The sequence below is a fragment of the Ochlerotatus camptorhynchus genome, unplaced genomic scaffold (genome assembly GCF_037179485.1).
Source record: "Ochlerotatus camptorhynchus isolate MF236.1 unplaced genomic scaffold, CSIRO-AGI_Acam_v1.1 ptg000058l, whole genome shotgun sequence".
Lineage (NCBI taxonomy): Eukaryota > Metazoa > Arthropoda > Insecta > Diptera > Culicidae > Ochlerotatus > Ochlerotatus camptorhynchus.
In genome coordinates this window covers 191,264-214,713 of record NW_027040548.1, presented here as the reverse complement: position 1 = coordinate 214,713, position 23,450 = coordinate 191,264, and the positions used below count along the sequence as shown (strand labels likewise).

Here is a 23,450-nt window from a genome sequence, read left to right as displayed (position 1 = left end):
TAATCGTTTGCTTGGGACCAATAGGCTACTAAAGTGGTGAGCCAATTTAAAATCGTTAGTTTCGTATTGATTGTTGGTATAACCAACAATCAATACGAAACTAACGATTTTAAATTGGCTCACCACTTGACTAGCCTATTGGTCCCAAGCAAACGATTAACGTACCCTATTCTAGTCGAAATTCTAGTACTACGTAATGTTTGTTTTGATTCGCTATGAAAGTTTGACAGATAAAATGAGGGGTTATTGGTTTTTCCTATGTTTCGAGGGGTGAATCATTAGCTTGGGACCGAAGAGAGTACCAGAGCTGAGCCAAAAAGTTGAGCACGTTATTTCGGGACCTTCTAGTCTTAGAGTTACCTCTATGGTATAACCAACAATCAATACGAAACTAACGATTTTAAATTGGCTCACCACTTTAGTAGCCTATTGGTCCCAAGCAAACGATTAACGAACCCTATTCTAGTTGAAATTCTATTACTACACTATGTTTGTTTTGATTCGCTATGAAAGTTTGACAGATAAAATGAGGGGTTATTGGTTTTTCCTATGTTTCGAGGGGTGAATCGATTAGCTTGGGACCGAAGAGAGTACCAGAGCTGAGCCAAAAAGTTGAGCACGTTATTTCGAGACCTTCTAGTCTTAGAGTTACCTCTATGGTATAACACTGACGAATGGTTCATATTCAGCAACATGTAATGACACTGAATATGGATGATCAACATGATCAAAAGCTGTTGCATAAAGTGAACATTAACTTTTCACATCGAATTATGTGGGTTATTGGGGAAGATTTTGTATTGCCGAATTCCTAATTTTGCGTATATTTCTTAAGAAGTATAACCAACAATCAATACGAAACTAACGATTTTAAATTGGCTCACCACTTTAGTAGCCTATTGGTCCCAAGCAAACGATTAACGTACCCTATTCTAGTTGAAATTCTATTACTACACTATGTTTGTTTTGATTCGCTATGAAAGTTTGACAGATAACATCAGGGGTGTGTGGATTCATGCAGAACATGCAGGGGTGAGTGAAATAGCTTGGGACTGCTTGGGACCGTTGTTCTGGTACTGAGTGAGCCAAAAATAATAATGATTTTCTTCGGGACCCAGTAGTCTTAGAGTTACCTCTATGGTATAACCATTGAAATACTGTATTCCTGAAAACTTTTTCAGAGGATTTCCAACAAAACATAATGCCTAGTACCCCTCATGTTCTTGACCTCGATTAATGTCAGACACCCACATTATGCTGAAACATTGCATGTGGCAAACGTAAACATGATGTTAGTCAAGGTATTTTCTGATATGACGGCGGAGTGGCAACTGCTAGCATGGTAAAAAAGCTTGTCGAGGTTCGCCTTACGTCACATTATATCTGTAGTAGATGGGATGTACTCGTTAAAAAAATGCTTGTTTTATTGGTGTTCACAATCCAGAATATTAATGAACATATCGAGCCGCTGAGTGCTCGATCACACAGTTAATAAAGGGAAAATAAAGTTACAATGTTGTTCAGTACACTCAAAAGATTTTCAAATCTAAATAGATTAAAATGTACGCTAAATCGCAACTCTCCTGCCCGACGCATTGCTGGGTTTAAAGGATGAGAATACGAACTTAGTATAAAATTGCTTTATACATAGCAGTGAATAAAGTGCACGTATTCTATCTATGTATAATTGTTATTAATTCGTGTTTGGGCTTTGATGCTGCTGTCATTAATTTTTTTCCTTGTGTAAATAATAACTAAAAATAGGGATACTGGTGATTATTTTATTTCAATTAGAAAGATTTGGCTCGAATTAGCTCCGTGCATGGTGCCCGAGTCCGTTAGCTTGTCTTCCACATCTGCATCGACATTTCATCGTCATCTGCCTCGGACTCACCACTGGCACCGGAATCCGTTCCCATTTCTGACACCCTATGGCACCCATAATCGTGGCATTGAGCAGGTTATTGTCCTTCTTGGCAGTGACACGATTGACTTTCGTGACACGTCGGCGCTTCTTATGGCTCATTGGTTTGCAGGTTCCACATAGAAGGAGCACCAAAGCCGTAATCCGGTTCTGGACGTACCACGAGGACACGTGGTAAGAATCCTGGCAGGTGAGGCTTGACACAAGAAAGCCCCGGAACACCGGCTCCGGATAGAAGATCCGATCAGCTGCTTGCACGCCGTAAAATTTAACTTTCTTCTTCATATAGTTTTCGACGGTTCTGCTGTAGCCGAACGAAAGCAGGATCATCAGTTGATATCTGTGGACAAAAGAAAGAATTAGATTCATCATCACTATAGAGCGACGTAGCTCACTACCTTAATTCTTTGATCCTCATGCTCTCCAGTAAATGTCTGACCAGCTCGTGCGAATCATGCTGCCTTGCACCGGTAAACTGAGGCCTCACAAGGGACTCCGTAAAACTGTCCCATGCAGTCAGCTCACCGTTGATCGGTCACAATTCCGTTTCGGATTCATTCTTAAGCTTCAGCAGTCCACCAGACAGTTGGATTTTATCCTCTTTCGTAGCTGATTCCTACAGGAACGGAGTTCCTACAATTAAAATGCCATTTCCATGAATTTCATAATTAAAACTAACGCGATTTACAGCTTTCCAATTATACACTGAACGAATTCCAAACCGTTATATGAACTTAGTATAAATTAGAAGGCAAATTTTAATCTACTCGCAGAGCTGCCAGGTGGTTTTATAAAAAATCTGTATCCACTCTATTAAAAAATCTGTATTTTCTGTATTGACGATTTTTTTCTTAATTAATCATGTTTTGTTGTTTTACAAATACAGTGCATACAAAATAACCATAAAAAGTGCTTAACCACCTATTCGGGCTATCGTACTAACCATACGGGATATAATTGCGCCATTTGTGATATCGTCCGTACTTATTTATAAGAGTGATATGAAGCCGTTTGAAAATGTATGGAGATTTTAGTTTCTATTCATTATCTTCCTGATAAGCAGTTTTAAATGCAAAAAAGTGCACGAGTTCATTACTATTTGATATTTTTAATATAGATAAATACAATTAATTACATCATTTGTGTGGTAGTTACACCGAAAAGTCGAGAGATGTCGCCCCGCCAGTGCTGGTAAAATCATTTTTGCAGTATGGAGAATATCAGAAAATCCGCAATTTCTTACGAAATACATTTTCAATGCAAGTAAAATGTTTACGAGTACTTGTATTTGTACCATTTTAATGTGCTCGGGCACTTTTCTTGTATTTAACATACATGCTTATATTGGAAATATTCAATTAATACTGTAAATCCCCATACAATCTCAAATCGTTTACTACCAGCTCCATATGCATCCGAAAGCGGTTGGTCCTCTGGTTGTATTTAGTATAGTTTATTCGCGAAATTGCGTTTCAATCCACGAGAAATGGACGATGGATGTGTTTGTTTACAAAAGCAATCACGCCCAAATCTCAAAGTTCTCCGGAATTACTTTAAAGAAAAATAAATGTCAACAACTGAGTGAAAAGTTATTAACAAATGAGCAGTTGGTGTGTACAACCAACAATCAATACGAAACTAACGATTTTAAATTGGCTCACCACTTTAGTAGCCTATTGGTCCCAAGCAAACGATTAACGTACCCTATTCTAGTTGAAATTCTATTACTACACTATGTTTGTTTTGATTCGCTATGAAAGTTTGACAGATAACATCAGGGGTGTGTGGATTCATGCAGAACATGCAGGGGTGAGTGAAATAGCTTGGGACTGCTTGGGACCGTTGTTCTGGTACTGAGTGAGCCAAAAATAATAATGATTTTCTTCGGGACCCAGTGGTCTTAGAGTTACCTCTATGGTACAACCAACAATCAATACGAAACTAACGATTTTAAATTGGCTCACCACTTTAGTAGCCTATTGGTCCCTAGCAAACGATTAACGTACCCTATTCTAGTTGAAATTCTATTACTACACTATGTTTGTTTTGATTAGCTATGAAAGTTTGACAGATAACATCAGGGGTGTGTGGATTCATGCAGAACATGCAGGGGTGAGTGAAATAGCTTGGGACTGCTTGGGACCGTTGTTCTGGTACTGAGTGAGCCAAAAATAATAATGATTTTCTTCGGGACCTACTAGTCTTAGAGTTACCTCTATGGTACAACTGTGCATGCCAAGCAGGCCTGTGGCATGTCGGTTCGCCGGTGCTACTATGTCATAAGTGCAAGATGCAGGATGCAGTGTTGCTCTGAAAGCAATTGATTAATCATATCAGAAAATTATCGACATCGAAATCAAATAATAACTAATTACTTTGAAGTCTTTTTAAAAAAGTGATCTTGAACAGGTGTAGCTTGTAAAATATGACAACAGCAGATAGCAAGCATTTCCGTAAATCATTATGGTAGAGTGCTAGGACGTTGAGTACAAAATTTCAGTTTTCCCATAGCAATTCTCAAATAAACTTTAAAGGGCCAGTGCAGTATGAGTTCGCTTAAAAAAAAAAATTAAAATTCTGGGAGAATGATCGATACCTGATTTAAAATTCATTGAGCCTGGTGGAACAAAATCGATATTTTGAACTACCCTAGTGCATATAGTTTATAACCATGCTTAGACATATTTCACTGCTAATTACATTGTCTCAGTCATAGTTGAACAAATGGATCTTATGTTCTGAACTCCAGAACGATTATGCTTATAGGCTATAGCACAGACAAACAAACATAACACTCGCAAGTTGTTCGTCGAACAACCATTTAACGGTATATTTAAAAGTATGGTAGCTGGTAGTACTGCCACCTGTGGCGCGCATAGTCAATTCCCTTGCGTTTGACGTTTACACACTACCGCCATCTGTTCAGTGTACTGCCCACCACACTGTACTCAACAAGAGGCGGTAATGTTTTAGCGACGATGTTTTACAGTGAGAAATATTCAATGTGTTATGTCTGTTTGTCTGTGGCTATAGGCTAATCATTAGACTGATGCAAAATTTGAAATTTTCGCTCCACAGTACTCAATCGGTTCCAAATCGGGTCCTGATTACCTTCCCAAAATTTAAGCTCATTTTGTTAGAAACTGACTTGGCACAAACCATTTGAAGTTTATATGGAAATTACTATGGGAAAACAAAACTTTTTGTTCATTGTCTTCTAGCTTTTTTACATATTGTACTGTTAAAAAATTCTATTGCTATTATTATGGGAATTGTTATCAGCTACAACTTTGCAGCCAAACGTCAAATTAAATAGTTATTAATTCAGGCATAACATTTGATAACGGCACAAAAGCATTTGTGAACAAACTTTCTAAGGCCCTTTACACGCGAAACAAAGTACGCCCACGCAAACCAAAAACATCATCGGATACGAGCAACTATGACCATTCCGAAAGTGGTATTGGTTTGCCTGAGCGTACTTTGGTTCGCGTGCTAAGGGCCTTAGAAAGTTTGTTTACAAATGCTTTTGTGCCGTTATCAAATGTTATGCCTGAATTGTTTAAGAGATTGATAATCTTATGGTAAGATTAGGCAACTGTATTGTGGGCAACACTGTATTCTGCAGTGTGACATAGTAGCCATGATTTTTGTCCTCTATTCTACGCGCCATATACACCAATGTTGCCTGCTGCACAGTTGATTGAGCATAATCATAAGACATCAGTGACTTGAATCATTAATAATTGTTGTTCCTTACATTTGATCGAAAAGTGGTCTTCAACAAAGTTGTAGCTGGAAAAAATTTCAATAAGCTCAGTTATCATTTTCTAAAGTAGAGTGAACTGGTGAATTTTGAGATAGATATGAACCGAAATTATGGTTTCTTCATAGTTATTCCCATATAAACTTCAAATGGTTTGTGCCAAGTCAGTTTCTCACTAAATGAGTTCAAATTTTGGGAGGCTAATCAGGGCCCAATTTGGAACTGTTTGAGCACTGTGGAGCGGAAATTTCAAATTTTGCATCAGTGTACTAATCATCTTGGACGTGTTTCGTTACTTAAGGCATTATCTTAAGTAGTCGTGGGTGAAGTACCCAAATGTCCACCAAGCCCATTAATAGCCTGATGAGAGCCCTTTTTGCAATATGCCTTATAAATACGGTTTTAAATTTTTACTTGGGAAGCTATCAGAATATTATCCATAATTGGACTTACCTCGTAAAAGTATAGTCGCTATATTCATAGTCTGGCGGATAGAATTACGATCTATCAAAAAGCGGAACCAATTCAATATATTGTAGACCAACAATTGAAAAGCGTCCTATCAATTTGTATAAACAAAACGTCGATTATTCTTTCCTCGACAATCGAACGCAAATTACCGGCATCATCGGATAGAGGAATCTTTCCCCAACCCAAAGATAGTGTTAGTTTACGTAGGCGAGCCTTGAATCACGAGAAAACGGCTGATGTGCTCTTTTCTGTTGTTGGTCGTGATTTGCTCGATTGGTTCCGCTCTTTGACAGCTCAATTGGTTCTCGAAATCCTATCCGCCAGACTATGAATAAAGCGACTATACGTTAAAGCTGTTCGGCCACAGGATTAAGCTATAAGGGGTCGTCCATTAATTATGTCACACATTTAGGGGGAGGGGGGTTTTGAAAACTGTGACGAGCCATACAAACAAAAATAAGGTTCATACAAAAAATGTAACAAAGGGGGGAGGGGGGGTTGAAAATGGGCCAAATTTGCGTGACATAATTAATGGACCATCCCTAAGCAGGTTTCCGGTGTTCTAACCCAAGTTTCTCCCCCCATTTCCACTTCCAGCTTTGCCCTGGCCAACTCGGCCCATCAGTTTCTGCTCAACTACAACGAGGATCAGTGCATCGTGCTGTCGGGCGAAAGCGGTGCCGGCAAAACTGAATCCTCCCGCATGATTGTCCACTTCCTGACGCAGCTGTCGGAAATGCGCCGCAGTAGAACACCGATCTTCTCGCTTCGCGGATCAAATCCCAACTCGCGCCAAACGACACCGAAGCACTGTACCATCACCCGCGTGGGTTCGTCGTTCGAAAGCAGCACCTCCGGGGGCACCGGCCGACTGGACAGCATCATGAAGTACAACACCACCAGGGTGAGTTGAGATTTTAATATGGCTAGCCGTACGAACGTTGAAATAAATTTTCTATCGTCCCCATCAGCAGAAATGTTCCCACGAGAAGACGGTGGAATTCGATTTGATTTCGCACCACAAGAGTTCGGAGAACCTGGCGGCCATGATGGGAGGCGTTGGCGGTGGCGGAGGTGCCGGGGTGATGGGTAGCACCCCCAAATGTCTAAAGCACTCGAACCAATCCATCAGCCGGTCAACGGAAGCGAACGATTTCCCGACAAAGTCGACGCTCAAGTCGGCATTTGCTGTATCCTGTCCGAAGCACAACTGCACCAGCAGTGGCAGTGCCGGTAGCAGTCACATGGATCTGCATCGCATGTGTGGCTACTCTCCGTCGCTGCAGAAGCGTTGCAATTTGAGCCGATGCTGCCACCAGAGTAGCACCCGGTCCATCCACAAGTCGTCCTCGTCGATTGCGCTGACGTACGATCATAGCATAGCTAGCAGTATGATGTCACCATCGGTTCATCGGCGGCAGATCCTGAAGTCCATCACCAAGGAGGTGTACTTGCGCGATCTGGAATTGGCCAAGATGCGGGAACGGGTAGCGCATGCCGAGGTGTTCCTGGAGGCGATGGGCAATGCGAGCACGCTCAAGAACGGCAACTCCAGTCGGTTTGTGAGTATTGTGGGTTGTGGTATGATCCAGCGGGAAACTTATTGTGGATTCGTTTATAGGGAAAATTTTTCGATATCGAGTTCGATTACAAGGGTGATCCGACGGGAGGACACTTAACGTTATGTAAGTATAATAGCATTGGAAGAGTGTGGATAGAAGAAATGCTAATTGATGCTTATCATTCTGTTCCATGCAAATCCGAAAGATATGCTGGAAAAGGTACAAAAACTCTAACTAATGAAACTTGGTTTACATCAATTTTGGACTAATTGTTGATCATTTATATTCATGCAGACACGCGTGACGAACCGGAGTCCGGGCGAAAGAAACTTTCACATCTTCTACCAGCTGCTCAGTGGTGCTGATATCCATTTGCTCAGTAAGTTTTTCGGGTCAAATCTGTTGACTCCAAAAATATAAAAAAAAATCAAACGATTTCATATTTTCAGAATCACTCAAACTACAGCGCAATATCGATCGGTACGATCTGCTCAAATACAGCATCACCAACGAGGAAGACCGGACTAATTTTACTTTTACCAAGGTACCTATTTAAGACCTTTTTTTTCCTGTACGATAGCCACCTACATTCGTGACCAGTCCGGGAATATAACTTTTGACTATTTTTTTTTTTTTTTGCATTAGATGATCTTTATTTCTTGAATTTGTGTTGTTTACATGCATGAATTTTCAAGTGACACAGATGCATATTTTCAACTTTAGTTCATTTGGAATTTTTAATTATTATTTAAATTTCTAGTCCTATCAGGCCTGTTTAGAGAATTCCCACCTTGGTGGGGTTGGTTTGTTCCAATTGGAAAAAGGAGACTACTTATAACTACTATTTACAACTACAACTATCCTACAACTACTACAACCTAATCTACTATGTACAAGCTGCTTACCAAAGCATGTTCGGAAGTAATGCATTTCTGCACAAATTTGTTCCTAGTTTCGTTAATTTGAATATTTACTTTCGGAATGTTAGACTCTTGATGGAGGTCGGAATACGGGTATCGAAAGGACGATCAAGGGTCATCCTCAATACCCTGTTCTGCGCTACCTGTATTTTGTTCCTGTGAATTTGTGCACATGATCCCCACACCGGAGCTGCGTAGAAGATCGCAGGCGCAATGATTTGTTTGTAGACAGCCAGTTTGTTCACCCTAGAGAATTACAACCATTCAACGATACCTTGAACGACCTTTGCTGGAGGTAGTTTCGGGTGATTTTCACAAGATGTGGTGGAAAGTTGAAGTTACAAACCTTGTACACAAGTCCGTTGTGCCAGACATTGTCAAACGCATTTTCAACGTCTAACAATGCCATGGCTGTGGACTTGGATACAGCTTTGTTACTTCGAATGTTATTTATCACCCAAACTAGCTGGTGATTTGTGGAATGCCCCTTCCTAAACCCAAACTGTTCAGGTAGGAGAATGTTGTGTTCCTCGACAAACTTAAGTAAACGGTTGAGAATTGATTTCTCGAACAATTTTCTCACCGCTGAATGGAGGCTGATTGGTCTATACTGCCCATAATCGCATATCAGTCCCATATGGATAGGAAATCAAGCAAAGATGGGACTGATATGCGATTATGGGTAGTATAGCTGGAAGGTAGTGATGGGTTTGCGGATTGGTATGATTTTTGCTACCTTCCAGATACTTGGAATGTAGTGCAGTTCCAAGCATATGTTGAAGATAGCTTTCAAAAGCGAGTACACTTTCGTGCTCAGCTTCTGCAATACCAAGTTGAATACACCGTCAAACCCGGGAGCCTTCATGTTCTTGGTGTTTTTCAGCGCTGAGCAAATCTGCTCCACTGTAATATTTTCTGCCGGAGGGACGACACAAGGGGAGGCATCCAAGTTTTGTACACATTGAGCAGCCTGAGTCTTCAAGACCTTGGCTACCTTCCAGAATGGTCCACTGTATACAGCCCATGCTGCGAGTGGTCGAATAGTAGACTACCGTTCTGGTTCCGTTGGTAGTTGCGCCATGCTTCGTAGTGAGCATTCAGATCGCCCCCAACAATGAATCGGGAGCTCGTGCGAGTGATAGCGGTGAGTTCGTTCTTGAATTTCCTCCCTTATCCGTTGCTGGCAACACACTGGCGAGGACAATACACGGCTAAGAATCGAACGTTTCCGGTTGGCGATTCCACCTCCACACTAAGGGCCTCGATGATAGAAGTGCGGATGTGGGGCAGAGTGTGAAACTTGATCCCCTTCTTGATGATGACCGCAACACCACCCCCCTGGAGTCGGTGCGATCAAGTCGAATAATGTTGTGATCAGGCAACCAAAAGCTGTCACCGGATTTGAGATGGGTCTCTGTTAGGAGGCCCACGTCGATATTGTGTTTGCGGAGGAAGTCAAGTGTTCGAAATGACGCCATACTGAATGATAAACTTACCGAGCACTTGGATCTGTTCGGGCTTGTTGCGGCACTGGCGACGAGCACTGGTCATGTCGACGAAAATCTTCATCAGCTCATCCGCAGAGAAGAGATCGGGAATGGCGTTTTGTGCCGGTGGTTGTCTCCAGAACCCAGGGGGGATGGAGAGCTTTGTCCAGCTGAGGCACCAGACGTTCCTTGACGGGGGCTGGATTGCAGCCATGGATTTGCTTGACCGTGTTGCGTAGCACGAAGAGGTGGGAAGTCCGGCATCCTGAATGCCGGAGTGTTTTCCTTCTTCCGCCCTGGTTGGTTTCTTGTGGACGCCTGCTTTCGGATCCGCTTGAAATCCTCGCGTTTGGGGCACTTTTTGTCGGACCCATGATGATCGCCACCACATTTTATCGCTTAGGCCTCATCGACGACACACTCAGAGGTGGTGACGGCCGCCACGGTATGGCTCCCATCCCACAATGATGGAGTTGATGGAGCGGATGGCCGCTTTAACGCATTGATCGTCACTGTTTATTTCTGGAAGTGTACCAGGAAAAGGCAATCCGGGCACTTTTTCGTGTTCTCGTCCCTTTGCGTAATCCGGTAGATGACAGTTGGGACCAGCTTGTAGTGGTCCTTGATTTGATCCGAGATGAACTTTGGGTCGTAGCTCGGTAGACCTCGGATGACCACCTTGCAGGGCTTCTCACCGCGAATATCGTGGGTAAAGAATTCCGCCTTGGAATCCTTCAGGTGATTTACAGCTGGCATTTTTGACTTCATCGGCGACACCGAATTCACCGTTGTCGCTGACGTTCGTCGCGGTCTCGGCGCCTAATACATAGGTGCCACCACCCCCCGAGCATCTAGACAGAAAACCTTAGTTTCACGTACCCACTTGCAAATTGTAGATGTCTCCACCGTACGTAAACAATGGGGTCAGCCATCGTTGGTGGCACAACTTTTTTCACATCAGAAAACATGTTTTTGTTTCACTTCATGTGGACGTCGAAAGCAAACCAAGAATAAATTTTGAGTGAGACGTATTACTTTATTAATCCACCAGTGGTGTGATCTGGCACTTCTTATTTCTGTAAATTCTGATATTCGTTTTAAAAATTACCCCGAAAGCACCACCCTAATAAAAATGTTCCATACACGAACCATAACCCAAATGGTTTAACCATATGACACATAGTTCGGAACCTGCACAGGTTTTTAAGCACTTTTTATGGTTATTTCCTATGTGGGCACTGGGCAGTAACCCGATTAAAGGGTTTCGTTTATTTCGGTTATGTGGTTGCCGACAAACATCACTTAGTTCCCGGATTTTAGGGTCTTGTTCCGTCCATATATCCGGAACCAGTTAATCGATTGAAAGTCTATTAATTAACATTCTATAGAATCATGGTAGCTTTCATTTGGTTGTTGTTGCGTTCAATTCGGTAGAGTGGTTGCCGAGAAATACATATAAGAAAATTGTCTTACGCGCTCTCTCACACACATAAACAGACAGACATTTTCCGATCCCGTCATGCTGAGTCGATTGGAAGACTATTAGAAAAAATATCAATGTTTTTATAAAAAGTTAAAAAAACAAAAAACTTAAAAACGGGAAAAAAAAAGTTGATAAAAAAATAAGACCAATTGTAAATTTACTCCACCATTATTCGATTTGACAGAACCAGAGTACCAGAATTTTCGGGGTACATTAGCATTACACTGGAGCTGTTAAGTTGCTCCCGGGGTGGGTGCCACAGTCGGAAGAAGTGTTAGTTTGTTTACTAAAATGAACCATGCCCATTTTGTTATGGCATGTTTGCTATAAGAAATGCGCCTCGGGCAGGAACTCACGGTCTCCCAGTGTTGGTGAGTTCTTTGCCGTTAATGTTCACGAAAAGTTCACTATTTTGCTATACAGAAATTCAAAACAAAAATTTTTATCTGCGGATTTGAAAGGTTTTTACCTGTTTCATACTACCGGAAGGTGTATGCTGGTCACAAATGCCGTGCCAAACTGATTACCTACTCAATTAATCAATCTTTGATGTGAAATTCGCTAATAAACACGAGGCGCATTTTTTGTAGCAAACATACCATAACAAAATGGGCATGGTTCATTTTAGTAAACAAACTAACACTTCTTCCGACTGTGGCACCTATGTATTAGGCGCCGAGGGCTGGGCGTTTGATGATGTCTATGTGTCGTACACATACTTAATATGTGTACACATAGAAGCCATGTGTATTGCGCATTTTGCACCAAATTAGACTCCTGTGCAAAAAATAATTGCACAGTAATATTTTCGCACAGGCCAGAAAATTTAAAAATCGACTTATTTGAAAGCAGTAACAGCTTTAGAACATTACTAGCAAGCTACACTGCTGAATTAAAGCTTTAAAAAGCATTAAGAAGCTCCATATTTAACTTTTATGACCAGTGCGAAAATATTACCAACAATCAATACGAAACTAACGATTTTAAATTGGCTCACCACTTTAGTAGCCTATTGGTCCCAAGCAAACGATTAACGTAGCCTATTCTAGTTGAAATTCTATTACTACACTATGTTTGTTTTGATTCGCTATGAAAGTTTGACAGATAACATCAGGGGTGTGTGCATTCATGCAGAACATGCAGGGGTGAGTGAAATAGCTTGGGACTGCTTGGGACCGTTGTTCTGGTACTGAGTGAGCCAAAAATAATAATGATTTTCTTCGGGACCCAGTGGTCTTAGAGTTACCTCTATGATATTACTGCCCTAATAAAATATAACCATAAACGAACGATAACTCAAATCATTGAACTATTCCACAAATGGTTTGGATGATACCCAGAACACGTCGTTAAGCAAATTAACCATACAATTTTTATTAGGGTGTGTACTTATTTTTAGCGCAGGAGTCTAATCAGGTGTGAAATCCGCAATTGACGAGTGCACGGATGGATTTGAGTTCACTCACTCGACAAAAAGTGACACAACAGCGGGCCCTATTTACTAAAAATGAACATATATGTGTTCATTTTTAGTAAACAGGGCCCCGCTGTTGTGTCACTTTTTGTCGAGTGAGTGAACTCAAATCCATCCGTGCACTCGTCAATAGGCTCTTTTCGTGCACCATCAATGTAGAGTGCGCTAGCCGATTTTGAGAGAAAATGTCATCCAACCCATTTGTTTACACCATAATGACGATGTTCAAAACTCAAAATAATGTACATTTTAATGCACAACTTGCAAATTTCTATCAGGAGTGGTCTTATTTTTCGATTATCTACAGATCTAAACTGGTTTATAGCTGAAAAAACCACACATTAAAAATCCGGAAGGTCATAACCGCTGCGATAATTTAATAAATCTTAATTTTTCGCTTCAAAAATATATGGAAGCACCAGCCGGATCACTGCAAACCAGAAACAGAAAACAAAATATTCCACGTGGATGATGATTTCAAGCACCTGCGGTGGATAAATTAATCAGGAAAGGTGAAAATATGTTCCCCTTCCTATGCTTCACGGTAAAAATTTCCACCCTCATCACTATTTTGAGGGTTCCTCTATTTACCGCCAGAGGCTGAATCAATCGCTTAGTCTCTATTGGATTCGCCTATTGGCAAATCAAAGTTGGCACTTGTGGAGAATAGAAGAACTATGAGAGTGATGATGGTTTCAAAATTTTCCACTGTGAGGTATACGAGTGCAATCTTAAAATGCTTTTATTTTGGAAATGGAGCATTTTATTTAAATCTGGTTGCTGCTACAGTTGTAGAAAAGCTGAAATCTATGTCTACACATAAAAATCTGAAAAGAAATTATTTTTTCTATATTATATGTCTATTAAGTAGTCCTTAAGTTTTCTACTAGCGTAGCATTAACCAGATTTAAATAAAATGCTCCATTTGCAAAATAAAAGCATTTTAAGATTGCATTCGTATACCTCACCGTGTAAAATTTTGAAACCATCATCACTCTCATAGTTCTTCTATTCTCCACGAGTGCCAACTTTGATTTGCCAATAACCACACATACAATTCATTTGACTCATAAATTTCATTTGTGCTTCTACACTGTACACAAACATCATCCTCTGATCGAATGAAACCTCAGACCATTCAAAACAAAATACCGAAATCGCTTTTTCGAATGATAGCTGCAACCGGATGACGGTTGTTTTGAAATCAAATGATTTTCCTCTCGAATACTGGATGAAACTTGTTATGAGAAGGGATAGGGCGTTCAGTTGAAATGCGTAATGCTCTCTGTAGAATGACTGTCATACTAAATGGAAATGCATATGGTATTGGATCAGCCCCATAACGCAAATGATTCAAAACGATGATGTAAATAATTCTATCGAACGTCATTTGCTGATCTGAGCTGACAAACGAGATGGAAGCATATGCATCGCTATCAGAGCTGTTACGAACAAAGGTAAAGGATGAAAATCAATGTTTGGCTAATTCGTGGTGGAGGAGGTTTTCTCCACCACGAAATTTTTTTGTATCCAGGATGGAATGGCTTATTATGGCTATTCAGTATGGAATTGTACATAATCAAATTAAAAATCTAATTAAAAGCACTTGCATGTCACACTATTCTTAAATGTTTGAGTGCCGTATGTTTTATAGTTAGTTTTCAAACGAAAATCATCGTGTATTTGGATGACAGTCATATGGATGTTCATCATCTGACGACGAATTCAACCATAAGAATATCATCCGAAATTCGAATGCATATTGTTAAAGGGTTCGAGCAATGCAATAATCATTCGAAGTATTGCGGATGTTTTGGTTCAGTGTAGGTGGATTCTGTTTATGTGTGGTCACATGACAATCATTTGGTATTTCACATGGAAATTCGTCAATGGACGAGTGCACAGATGAATTTGAGTTCACTCACTCGAGAAAAAGTGACACAAGCTGCGGGCAATGTTTACTAATCATGAACACTAAATGTTCATTATTCATTATTCATGAGCATTTAGTGTTCATGATTAGTAAACATTGCCCGCAGCTTGTGTCACTTTTTCTCGAGTGAGTGAACTCAAATCCATCGGTACACTCGTCCCAAGACGGTTTTATGACAGGTGGGCAGGAACTCACGATCTCCCAGTGTTGGTGAGTTCTTTGCCGTTAATGTTCACGAAAAGTTCACTATTTTGCTATACAGAAATTCAAAACAAATATTTTTATCTGCGGATTTGAACAGTTTTTGACCTGTTTCATACTACCGGAAGGTGTATGCTGGTCACAAATGCCGTGCCAAACTGATTTCCTACTCAATTAATCAATCTTTGATGTGAAATTCGCTAATAAACACGAGGCGCATTTCTTTTAGCAAACATGCCATAACAAAATGGGCATGCACAGCAAAAAAAGTTGTTGAATATTACATCGAAACTGCTGCAACCTGGTCAATCCATCGGTTGTGTAATATCACATTGTACGATGTACATCGATTTTGCGAACAAAATTACATCCATTGATGTAATATTGTATCTGCTTTTTGCTATTACATCATTATTTCATACATCAGCTTGAATTACGTTGATCGATATTACATTTTTTTTTGCTGTGTGGTTCATTTTAGTAAACAAACTAACACTTCTTCCGACTGTGGCACCTATGTATTAGGCGCCGAGCACTCGTCCCTTGTACTTTTCGGTTTGTTAATCGATTAATCGATTAATTGATTGAAAATCGGCCATTACTAGATGAATGTGAAACGTCATTCAAATATAACGACCATACATAAATAATGATACAATTTGAAAGGGACCGGGACTAATCACAAATTACGTTCCCACGGTAACTGAACTAAACACGAGTGCTGACCGGTTGGATTAACCCTGCTATCCGAGCATGGTTATTTCTGGCATACAAGAAGTTAAATTGGCCGGTGCCGGTGGTGTAGTGGTAAGCGCTACTGCTTTCTCACCCCAATGGGTCTGGGTTCAATCCCAGCCGAGGTCGGTGGGATTTTTCTGACTCACAAAAATCTCTGGTCACGTCTTCCTTTGGAAGGGAAGTGAAACCGTTGATCCCGGCACACGTGTGTTGATGAATGTGTGCGATTAAAGAGCCTGAATTTATAAAGAGACGACATGTCAAAATTGGAACAATCGATTATCTGTCAAAGTCATAAGAAAAGTCATTCCGATCGAGCAGAAGACCTGTCAAATGGATAAGATGTCGTATCTTTATAAATTCAGGCTCTTTAGGTGCGATATCCTACGCAGGTGTGGAAGCTGCCTTCCTGCACATTCGATTGCCGTCAATGGGTGGCAATCGATGTCCGTCGGTGATAGATTGCGACGTTAAATAAAGGAAAGAAAAATAAGTTAGTTAGTTAGTTAGTCATCTCTATTAAGGAGACTTTCAGCCGAATGCTGGTTCGTCTCCGTTCGAAAAAGTAGTTAAGAAGGTAAATTTTGACAACCGTGACTGAGTTCGGCTCGAAAACCGATCGATCGGTAACACAGCGATTTTCGAACATAAGAAATAACTTTTGAAATGTCACTTTCAACCACGAGCTAAGGCTGTGTTCCATTTGGTAAATTTTCATTTAAATTTGACATTTCGAAAATTAATTAAGATGTTCGAAAATTCCTCTGCACGGCGAATGAGAACGACCCAAATTTGAGTTTAGTTCACTTATAATCGTCAAATGTGCAGGAACTCAGCGATGAGTAAAATTTGTCTCATGTTTTTCCAGGTTTTTCCAGGATTGTCCAGGGATAAATTCCCGAATTTGAGAAAAGTAAAGATTGGATTCACTCAGTCTATTTGTACTACTCCGAGACTGAATAAAATTCTCGTCAATTTCCTCATTTTCCTGCAGATTTTTTAGGTTTTCCACAGGAAACCATGCGGCAGTGAAACTCAGCCTAAATTTAACTCGGCAAATGGTTTACAGCCTTAGAAATCTCCTGGACTTGCTTGTCTTTGTCTTAGAAATTCGTTGGACTTGCATCCGAAGCCTTCCGGAATTTGGAACAAAAATACAAAATACCTTAACTTGTTCTTGATGATGTCCCTTTGCATTCTCGATACTCATTAGACCTGTTCTCGAAGATCGTCTCAAAATACATCAGATCCTCCTCCAAAATCTGCACACCAAGTCTTCTGGACCCGTCTTTCCAACCCCCGTACGCGCGCTAGCTCTCAAAGTTCCCCTGAAACGTTCCTGCAGTTCCCCAAACCGATCTAGAGCATTAAGATTAGTTCAGCATAAATTGGAATTCTTGGGACCTGCCACCTTTCCACTGGTCTTGTCCCCAAAGCGCGTCGAGTAAAACATCTGGAAAACTCACTTGACCTGCGCTCAAAGTTTATCAAAGGTCACTGCCACTGAAGTCCCTTGGGCTTGCAATTGAAGTACTTCGAAATCGTTCCACAGATTTCTTTCGGGAAGTCAATCTCAATAAGGTTCTTACACTTCTATTCCACAGCGCTCGCTGGAGGTGATCGGCTTCAATCAGGACGAAATCTTCTCCATCTTCACCATCCTGGCGGTGGTGCTGAAGCTGGGCAATCTTATGTTCATCCCCACGACCAACATCGACGGAAGCGAGGGCTGTGAGATCTCCAATGAGTATGGTACGGCTGTGTGAAGTCTGACTGGAATATTGCAACAGCTTAATCCGATTTCCAATTTGCACCTTTCAGAACTGGACGAAATCGCCCAGCTGCTTCAACTTGACGGGCACCTGCTGTTCCACTGTTTGACGCGGGTCGGTGAGAGTTGGGACCAGATCGAAACTGACGGATCGGAGATTGATGCCACGTACGCTGCCAAGATCAAGTTTGCCCTGTGCCGGACATTGTACGGGCGCCTTTTTACGCTGGTTGCCGCAAGGATTAACGAACTGTTGAAGCTAAAGCAGTACGGTTCGCTGAGTGCGGTTCGAGGGCGCACCATCGGTCTGTTGGATTTCTACGGGTTCGAAGTGCTGGAGAAGAACTCCTTCGAACAGTTTGCCATCAACTACTGCAACGAACGGTTGCAGCAGGTCCGTGTAGTATTTATTTGGTCTACCTTAGTCTAGTTGTGTGAATGGGTTTCTTTGCTCTGGTGAATAATTGCAGCACTATGTGAAGAACGTCCTCAAGTACCAGCAGGATCTGTACGTGGCGGAGGGGATCGATTGGATTAAGATTGACTTTTTCGACAATCAAGCGATCTGCGAGTTGATCGACAAGCCCTGCTTCGGGATTCTGCACCTGCTGGACGAACCGCAGATAATCAACGATGGAATTTTGCTCACTCGGTTGCACCAGTGTTGCTCCGGCCACACGAACTTCCTAGCCCGTGATCCCAGTTTGCCTTCCAACTGTTTTCAGTGAGTGCCCCGTTGAAATTTTCCTGAACGAGGAATGCTGAGTTAAATTCGGATCTTTTCAGAATTCGCCACTTTGAGGGACCAGTGCTGTATACCAGCCATGGCTTCATCGAGAAGAATCTGGACCTGCTACCGAAGCACATAAGCGCCTGTCTATACCAAAACTGCGAGCTACCGATCGTGACCAGCCTCTTCCCGGAGGGTAATCCGAAACGGCACAATTCCGGCCGCAAACCGACCAGTCTGAGTACAAATCTTCGAACTTCGCTACAGACGCTGTTGAAGCAACTAGAACAACGCTACAATCACTATATCTTCTGTATCAAACCGAACGAATTGAAGCAACCGAAGATGCTGGAATTGGGGCTGGTCCAGCGCCAAGTTCGGTACATGTGGTAAGTGTTATACTATCTAAACTTTGCTAGCTCTATTTGACCCCAATCGATCCGTAGCTTAATGCCGTTGATCAACCTGTGGCGCAATGGACACTACTTCAATATGGTGCACTCGCGTTTCGTGCAGCGCTACAAACTTCTCTGCCAATACACGTGGCCTCACTTCAACGGAACGATCATCGACGGGGTGGCCCTGATTATCCGCAGTGTTCCCCTGCCCGGAGCCGAGTTTACCATCGGCCGCAAAAAGGTGTTCATCAGAAGTCCCCGAACCGTATATGAGCTGGACGAGTTCCGGAAAGTGCGGCTAAACAAGCTTGCCGTACTGATTCAGAAGACCTATCGTTGCTATACCAAGCGGAAACACTTCGTCGCACTCCGCCACAGTCAGCTGGTCATATCGACCTACTGGAGAAGTTGGAGGGTGGGTATCAATAATGCCTGTACGGATGACGATATGAATTGTACTGAATTGTGTTTTGATATCTTTCCAGGAACGAGAGAAGGTGCGGGTAACTGAATTCAAAAAGCAAGCTCATTGGGCGGTCCAGGTGATCGGTCGGTTCTTCATCCTCATCAAAGTGAGCGTTGCACACATGTGAGTCCTATATTCGTAGCTTCAATCTGATCCTACCGTTGTTTTAGACCCGTGAATTCCTGCTCACCCTGCTGCTGCGGTTACCGCACGACAACATGAGCCCCATCTGCAACGATTGGCCAACGGCACCGTCGGTCCTGGCCGAGACGTCTCAACTGCTGCGGAACATTTTCCACCGCTGGCGGTGCTACAAGTATCGAAAGTCATTCGATCAGCCGGCTCGGAACCGAATGCGCGAAAAGGTCACTGCCAGTATTATCTTCAAGGACCGGAAGATCTCCTACCCCCGTACGGTCGCCCATCCCTTCCACGGGGACTACATCCGGTTGCGGCAGAACATCCAATGGAAACGGGTCAGCTGCGAGCACAACGATCAGTACGTGGTATTTGCCGACATCATCAACAAGATTGCCCGATCGAGCGGGAAGGTTTGTTTGCACTCTCTAAGCAATTCGCGCGGATTGATTCCATTAATTCACTGATTCCAGTTCATCCCAATCCTGTTGGTGATTTCGACCAACTCGATGCTGCTGTTGGATCAGAAAACCATGCAAATCAAGTACCGGATACCGGCGTCGGAGATCTACCGCATGTCGCTCAGTCCGTACTTTGATGACATCGCTGTGATTCACATACGAGCGGTAAGTACTGGAGGCCGGTTGCTCGGTCTTAGCGAGTGGTAGAATTCTTAAGGTAGCGTTAGCGCGGAATTGGTTGAACCAAGTATGATGTAGTCGGTTCAAAAGCTATATAAAAAAAAAAACCAAGTGCACCACCCCATCCCGTTTTTCTAATGGTAGTATCTTTGGTGTGCTTGTTTCTTTCTTTAAACCCGTTCGATCCTCCCGCGCGCATCCATGCATCCGTGCAACCGTGGAATGTACATGCTTAAATTGCGTCACCGCATCCTGGATGTCACGAACAAAAAACACCACCGTCCTCGCTTTGGCCGTTCCTTTTATGACTGTGTTTGTGTGTGTGTTTGAGCACCTTCCCGTAGGATAATTACAGCTCGAATATGTCGGACCGGTCGGAATCGCCCACCGGGTGCTTGTTTCAGGTAAATTTCGATCGATAGTTGTTTTTTTTTTTTTATTGAGCGAGAGTCCGTGGATACCTTGAACTTTTAACATGACCTTTTTTGTTGGTCGTTTAGAAACGTCATTGGGTGTGCCCATTTATAAACAATCGCAAATCCCTTATGGAGGTCAATAAGTGTTACAGGAGTTTGAACGAGGGCTTGTTAGTGGGGAAGATGAAGCCACAGGATACGTTTGGCTGACTGAATAATCATCATTTATAATCAGATAGATCTCACCAAATTCCGCGTCTGATGTTTTTTTTTTGCGCCCAGAAAAGTTTTCGACAATTTCACGTGTGTTCAAAGATGCTGTGTTCGAGGACAAACCAGTAGTATAAATTGTTTGTTCTCGAACACAGCATCTTTTAACATAGGTACGTGAAATTGTTGAAAACTTTTGCGGGTGCGAAAAAATCATCAGCCAACCTTTCAAAAGTACAAAACTGACAATTGTAAACAGATTGTTATTTTTATATAAGAAGACAGCTAACACTCTAATGGTGGGCGTTGGCCAAATTTGGATTTTTCAGATATAATCCTAAATAGGACCTAGATTATTTAATACTCTAGTAACCTCAAGTCCGTGCTCTGTCACAATGTTTCATTGTGAGTGATTAATCAACACTCAAAGGGGTAAAATATCAAATTTGGGGTGAATTTGAAAGAAAGGGAACTTGGAGTGTAGAGCGCACTGCCCACTGGACGATTCTGAAGCCTGGTTAAGTGAGTGCGGTATGGGTTTATTTGATTGAACGTCATTTCCAATGTATATATTGATACATTCAAACCATTGGCATTTGAGATAAGACAGAGATAGGATGCGGTGGGCCCGCTTAGGGGAAGCGTAACCCATGTTATGGTTTCCATTTATTAAATAGTTCAGATAGGCTGGAAATGACATGTTCATAGTGAGAAAATGTACCATATGGGGTCCGTTCACTGATCAAAATCAGATTCACATCGTCAGACCCTGCCCAAGAATAAGGGGATTGACGATGACTTGTCAAGTTTTATTTTGAATTTGCGTTTTGCATTTAATACTCTAGTAAATCTTGCGTCCGTGCTCATTCACAACAGTGTGAGGTGTCAATACTCACTGGGTCATATGTCTTAGACCAGTTCCAGATTAGTTTGCTATTAATATCTTCTGCATCGCAGTTCGCGATAGATTCCTAAATATGGGTTCCCTTTTCCGACCATAATAGTGTGAGGGAAGGGGGTGAGTTCTGGATCAACAGTGAAGGGGGCCCATCGACGTTTGTGGGCAGACCGTCGAAGGCCCGTTCCTCACGGATCGGAGGCTGCTCACGCAGGCCAACACCATCTTCGTGTAGGTGGAAGTTTCCCCTATCCGATGATGGTGTTGGTTTGCGTGGGTGGCCTTCGCTTTGTGAGTGGGGGGCTTTGGAACGGTTTGTTTACGGATGCTGACGGGCCCTTTTCTATTGTTGATCCAGAGTTCAACGTTGCGATATGAGAGCGAATAGAGGCAAATAAATAGGGAAGACAACACCATGACCCAAATAAGTAACCAATGCATGCGACCCACACTTAACTTGTTCTATTTCTTTCTTTCTTCCTATCATGTACTAATATTAACTGCCTGAGGACAAATGGGAACACGACCAGAAGATCAATAGAAGAAAAAGAAAATTCGAACAAGAAAAGAAGAATTAAACTTGCACCGGCAAGAGGAAGCAGACAGAAAGGATCATGCCGGTTGGAGACAGCCAATGTATACTGGACGAAGCTTGTATCTAGGAAAAGTCGTATGTGCAGGAAACCGTAAGTAGGATAAGAATCGTAAAAGGTGTGTGCTTGCTTGATAAGATCCTTACTTTACTTTAAATACACGGTAGGAATCGAATATCCATTTATGATAAAGGTTTTGCCCATTTTTCAGTGGGAGTGGCAATACTCATTGATGAGTGATTTATCGTACCCATTTATTAGTAACTGTTAGCAGCTAATGATTAATTGATTTACCTATTTTAGAATTACCTATACATCACATCAGAACCTCATTTCCTTCAATTACTACTCCGTCGCAGCACACACCTTATATGGATCGCTAACCTTTATTTAGTTTCAGCATTTTCGACATTATAATCAAAAGGTGAGTTTTAAAAGTATAATTACCATGCATATAGATAAGTTAATGTACCAGAACCTGGACGGACACGAGCCTACCCAGGGGAGGACCCGGATACGACCACCCATGTGTGTCTAGAGTATCGCACGAGCTGACGAGTGCAACGGGAAGGACAGTAGGTGTATAGACTAGGGGGTTGGTCCCTAGATAAGCCTTCTTAGCGGAAGGCACAGCCTATGCACTGAACAATTAGGCTCTAATGAAATACATATTTTCATCAAATTATATTAACCCTCCGTTACTCGCGCTGTTCTACTTTGTACAACACACATGAGTTTTCCATTGCCATTTTGTTGCTGGGTTATCAATCGATCTGAAATCAACGAGTATTCCTAAAAAAAAACTTGTTTTGATCTAAACAAGCTAAACTTTGATTACAGTAAACACCCAAAAAATGCGGATAATAGGGAAAATGTAAATAGAAACCGCGTAAACTGTGACCATACTACGTGGGATTTGACTTAATTGATTACAACATGGAATATATCGAGATCCTGACCATATAGACTGTTACTGTCTTGGACAAAGTTGTTCAGTCGATCATAGCCTTGTCGCTGGTGGATAGTAGTTCAGAATTTTCTCACTACGTAGCGCTAGTATACATGTGAAATTCTTGTATGTGATATATCTCGAGTTCCCGACCAGATAGAAAGGTACTGTCTTCGGCATAGTTGTTCAGGAGGTCAAGGCCTTTTCGCAGGTGGGCACTTCCCGGCGCTACTATACATGTGAAATTCTCGCATATAAAATATCTCTAGATCCTTTCCAGA

At 41.9% G+C, this 23,450-nt stretch overlaps 1 protein-coding gene across 1 annotated transcript in view; it reads left to right on the top strand.

Annotated features, from left to right (window-relative positions):
• The first annotated feature begins 5,366 nt into the window (after positions 1-5,366).
• Positions 5,367-23,450, top strand: part of LOC135717500 (unconventional myosin-Ia-like) — a 45,239-nt gene continuing 27,155 nt past the window's right edge. Inside the window, exons 1-16 of the mRNA XM_065239614.1 lie at positions 5,367-5,410; positions 6,759-7,065; positions 7,136-7,723; positions 7,783-7,846; positions 7,929-7,942; positions 8,018-8,102; positions 8,173-8,267; positions 17,564-17,711; positions 17,781-18,124; positions 18,201-18,454; positions 18,517-18,849; positions 18,907-19,273; positions 19,344-19,430; positions 19,495-19,875; positions 19,936-20,088; positions 20,448-20,507. Coding sequence (XP_065095686.1) covers positions 5,367-5,410; positions 6,759-7,065; positions 7,136-7,723; positions 7,783-7,846; positions 7,929-7,942; positions 8,018-8,102; positions 8,173-8,267; positions 17,564-17,711; positions 17,781-18,124; positions 18,201-18,454; positions 18,517-18,849; positions 18,907-19,273; positions 19,344-19,430; positions 19,495-19,875; positions 19,936-20,088; positions 20,448-20,507 — 3,324 coding nt within the window. The remainder of the gene's footprint in view (positions 5,411-6,758; positions 7,066-7,135; positions 7,724-7,782; positions 7,847-7,928; positions 7,943-8,017; positions 8,103-8,172; positions 8,268-17,563; positions 17,712-17,780; positions 18,125-18,200; positions 18,455-18,516; positions 18,850-18,906; positions 19,274-19,343; positions 19,431-19,494; positions 19,876-19,935; positions 20,089-20,447; positions 20,508-23,450) is intronic.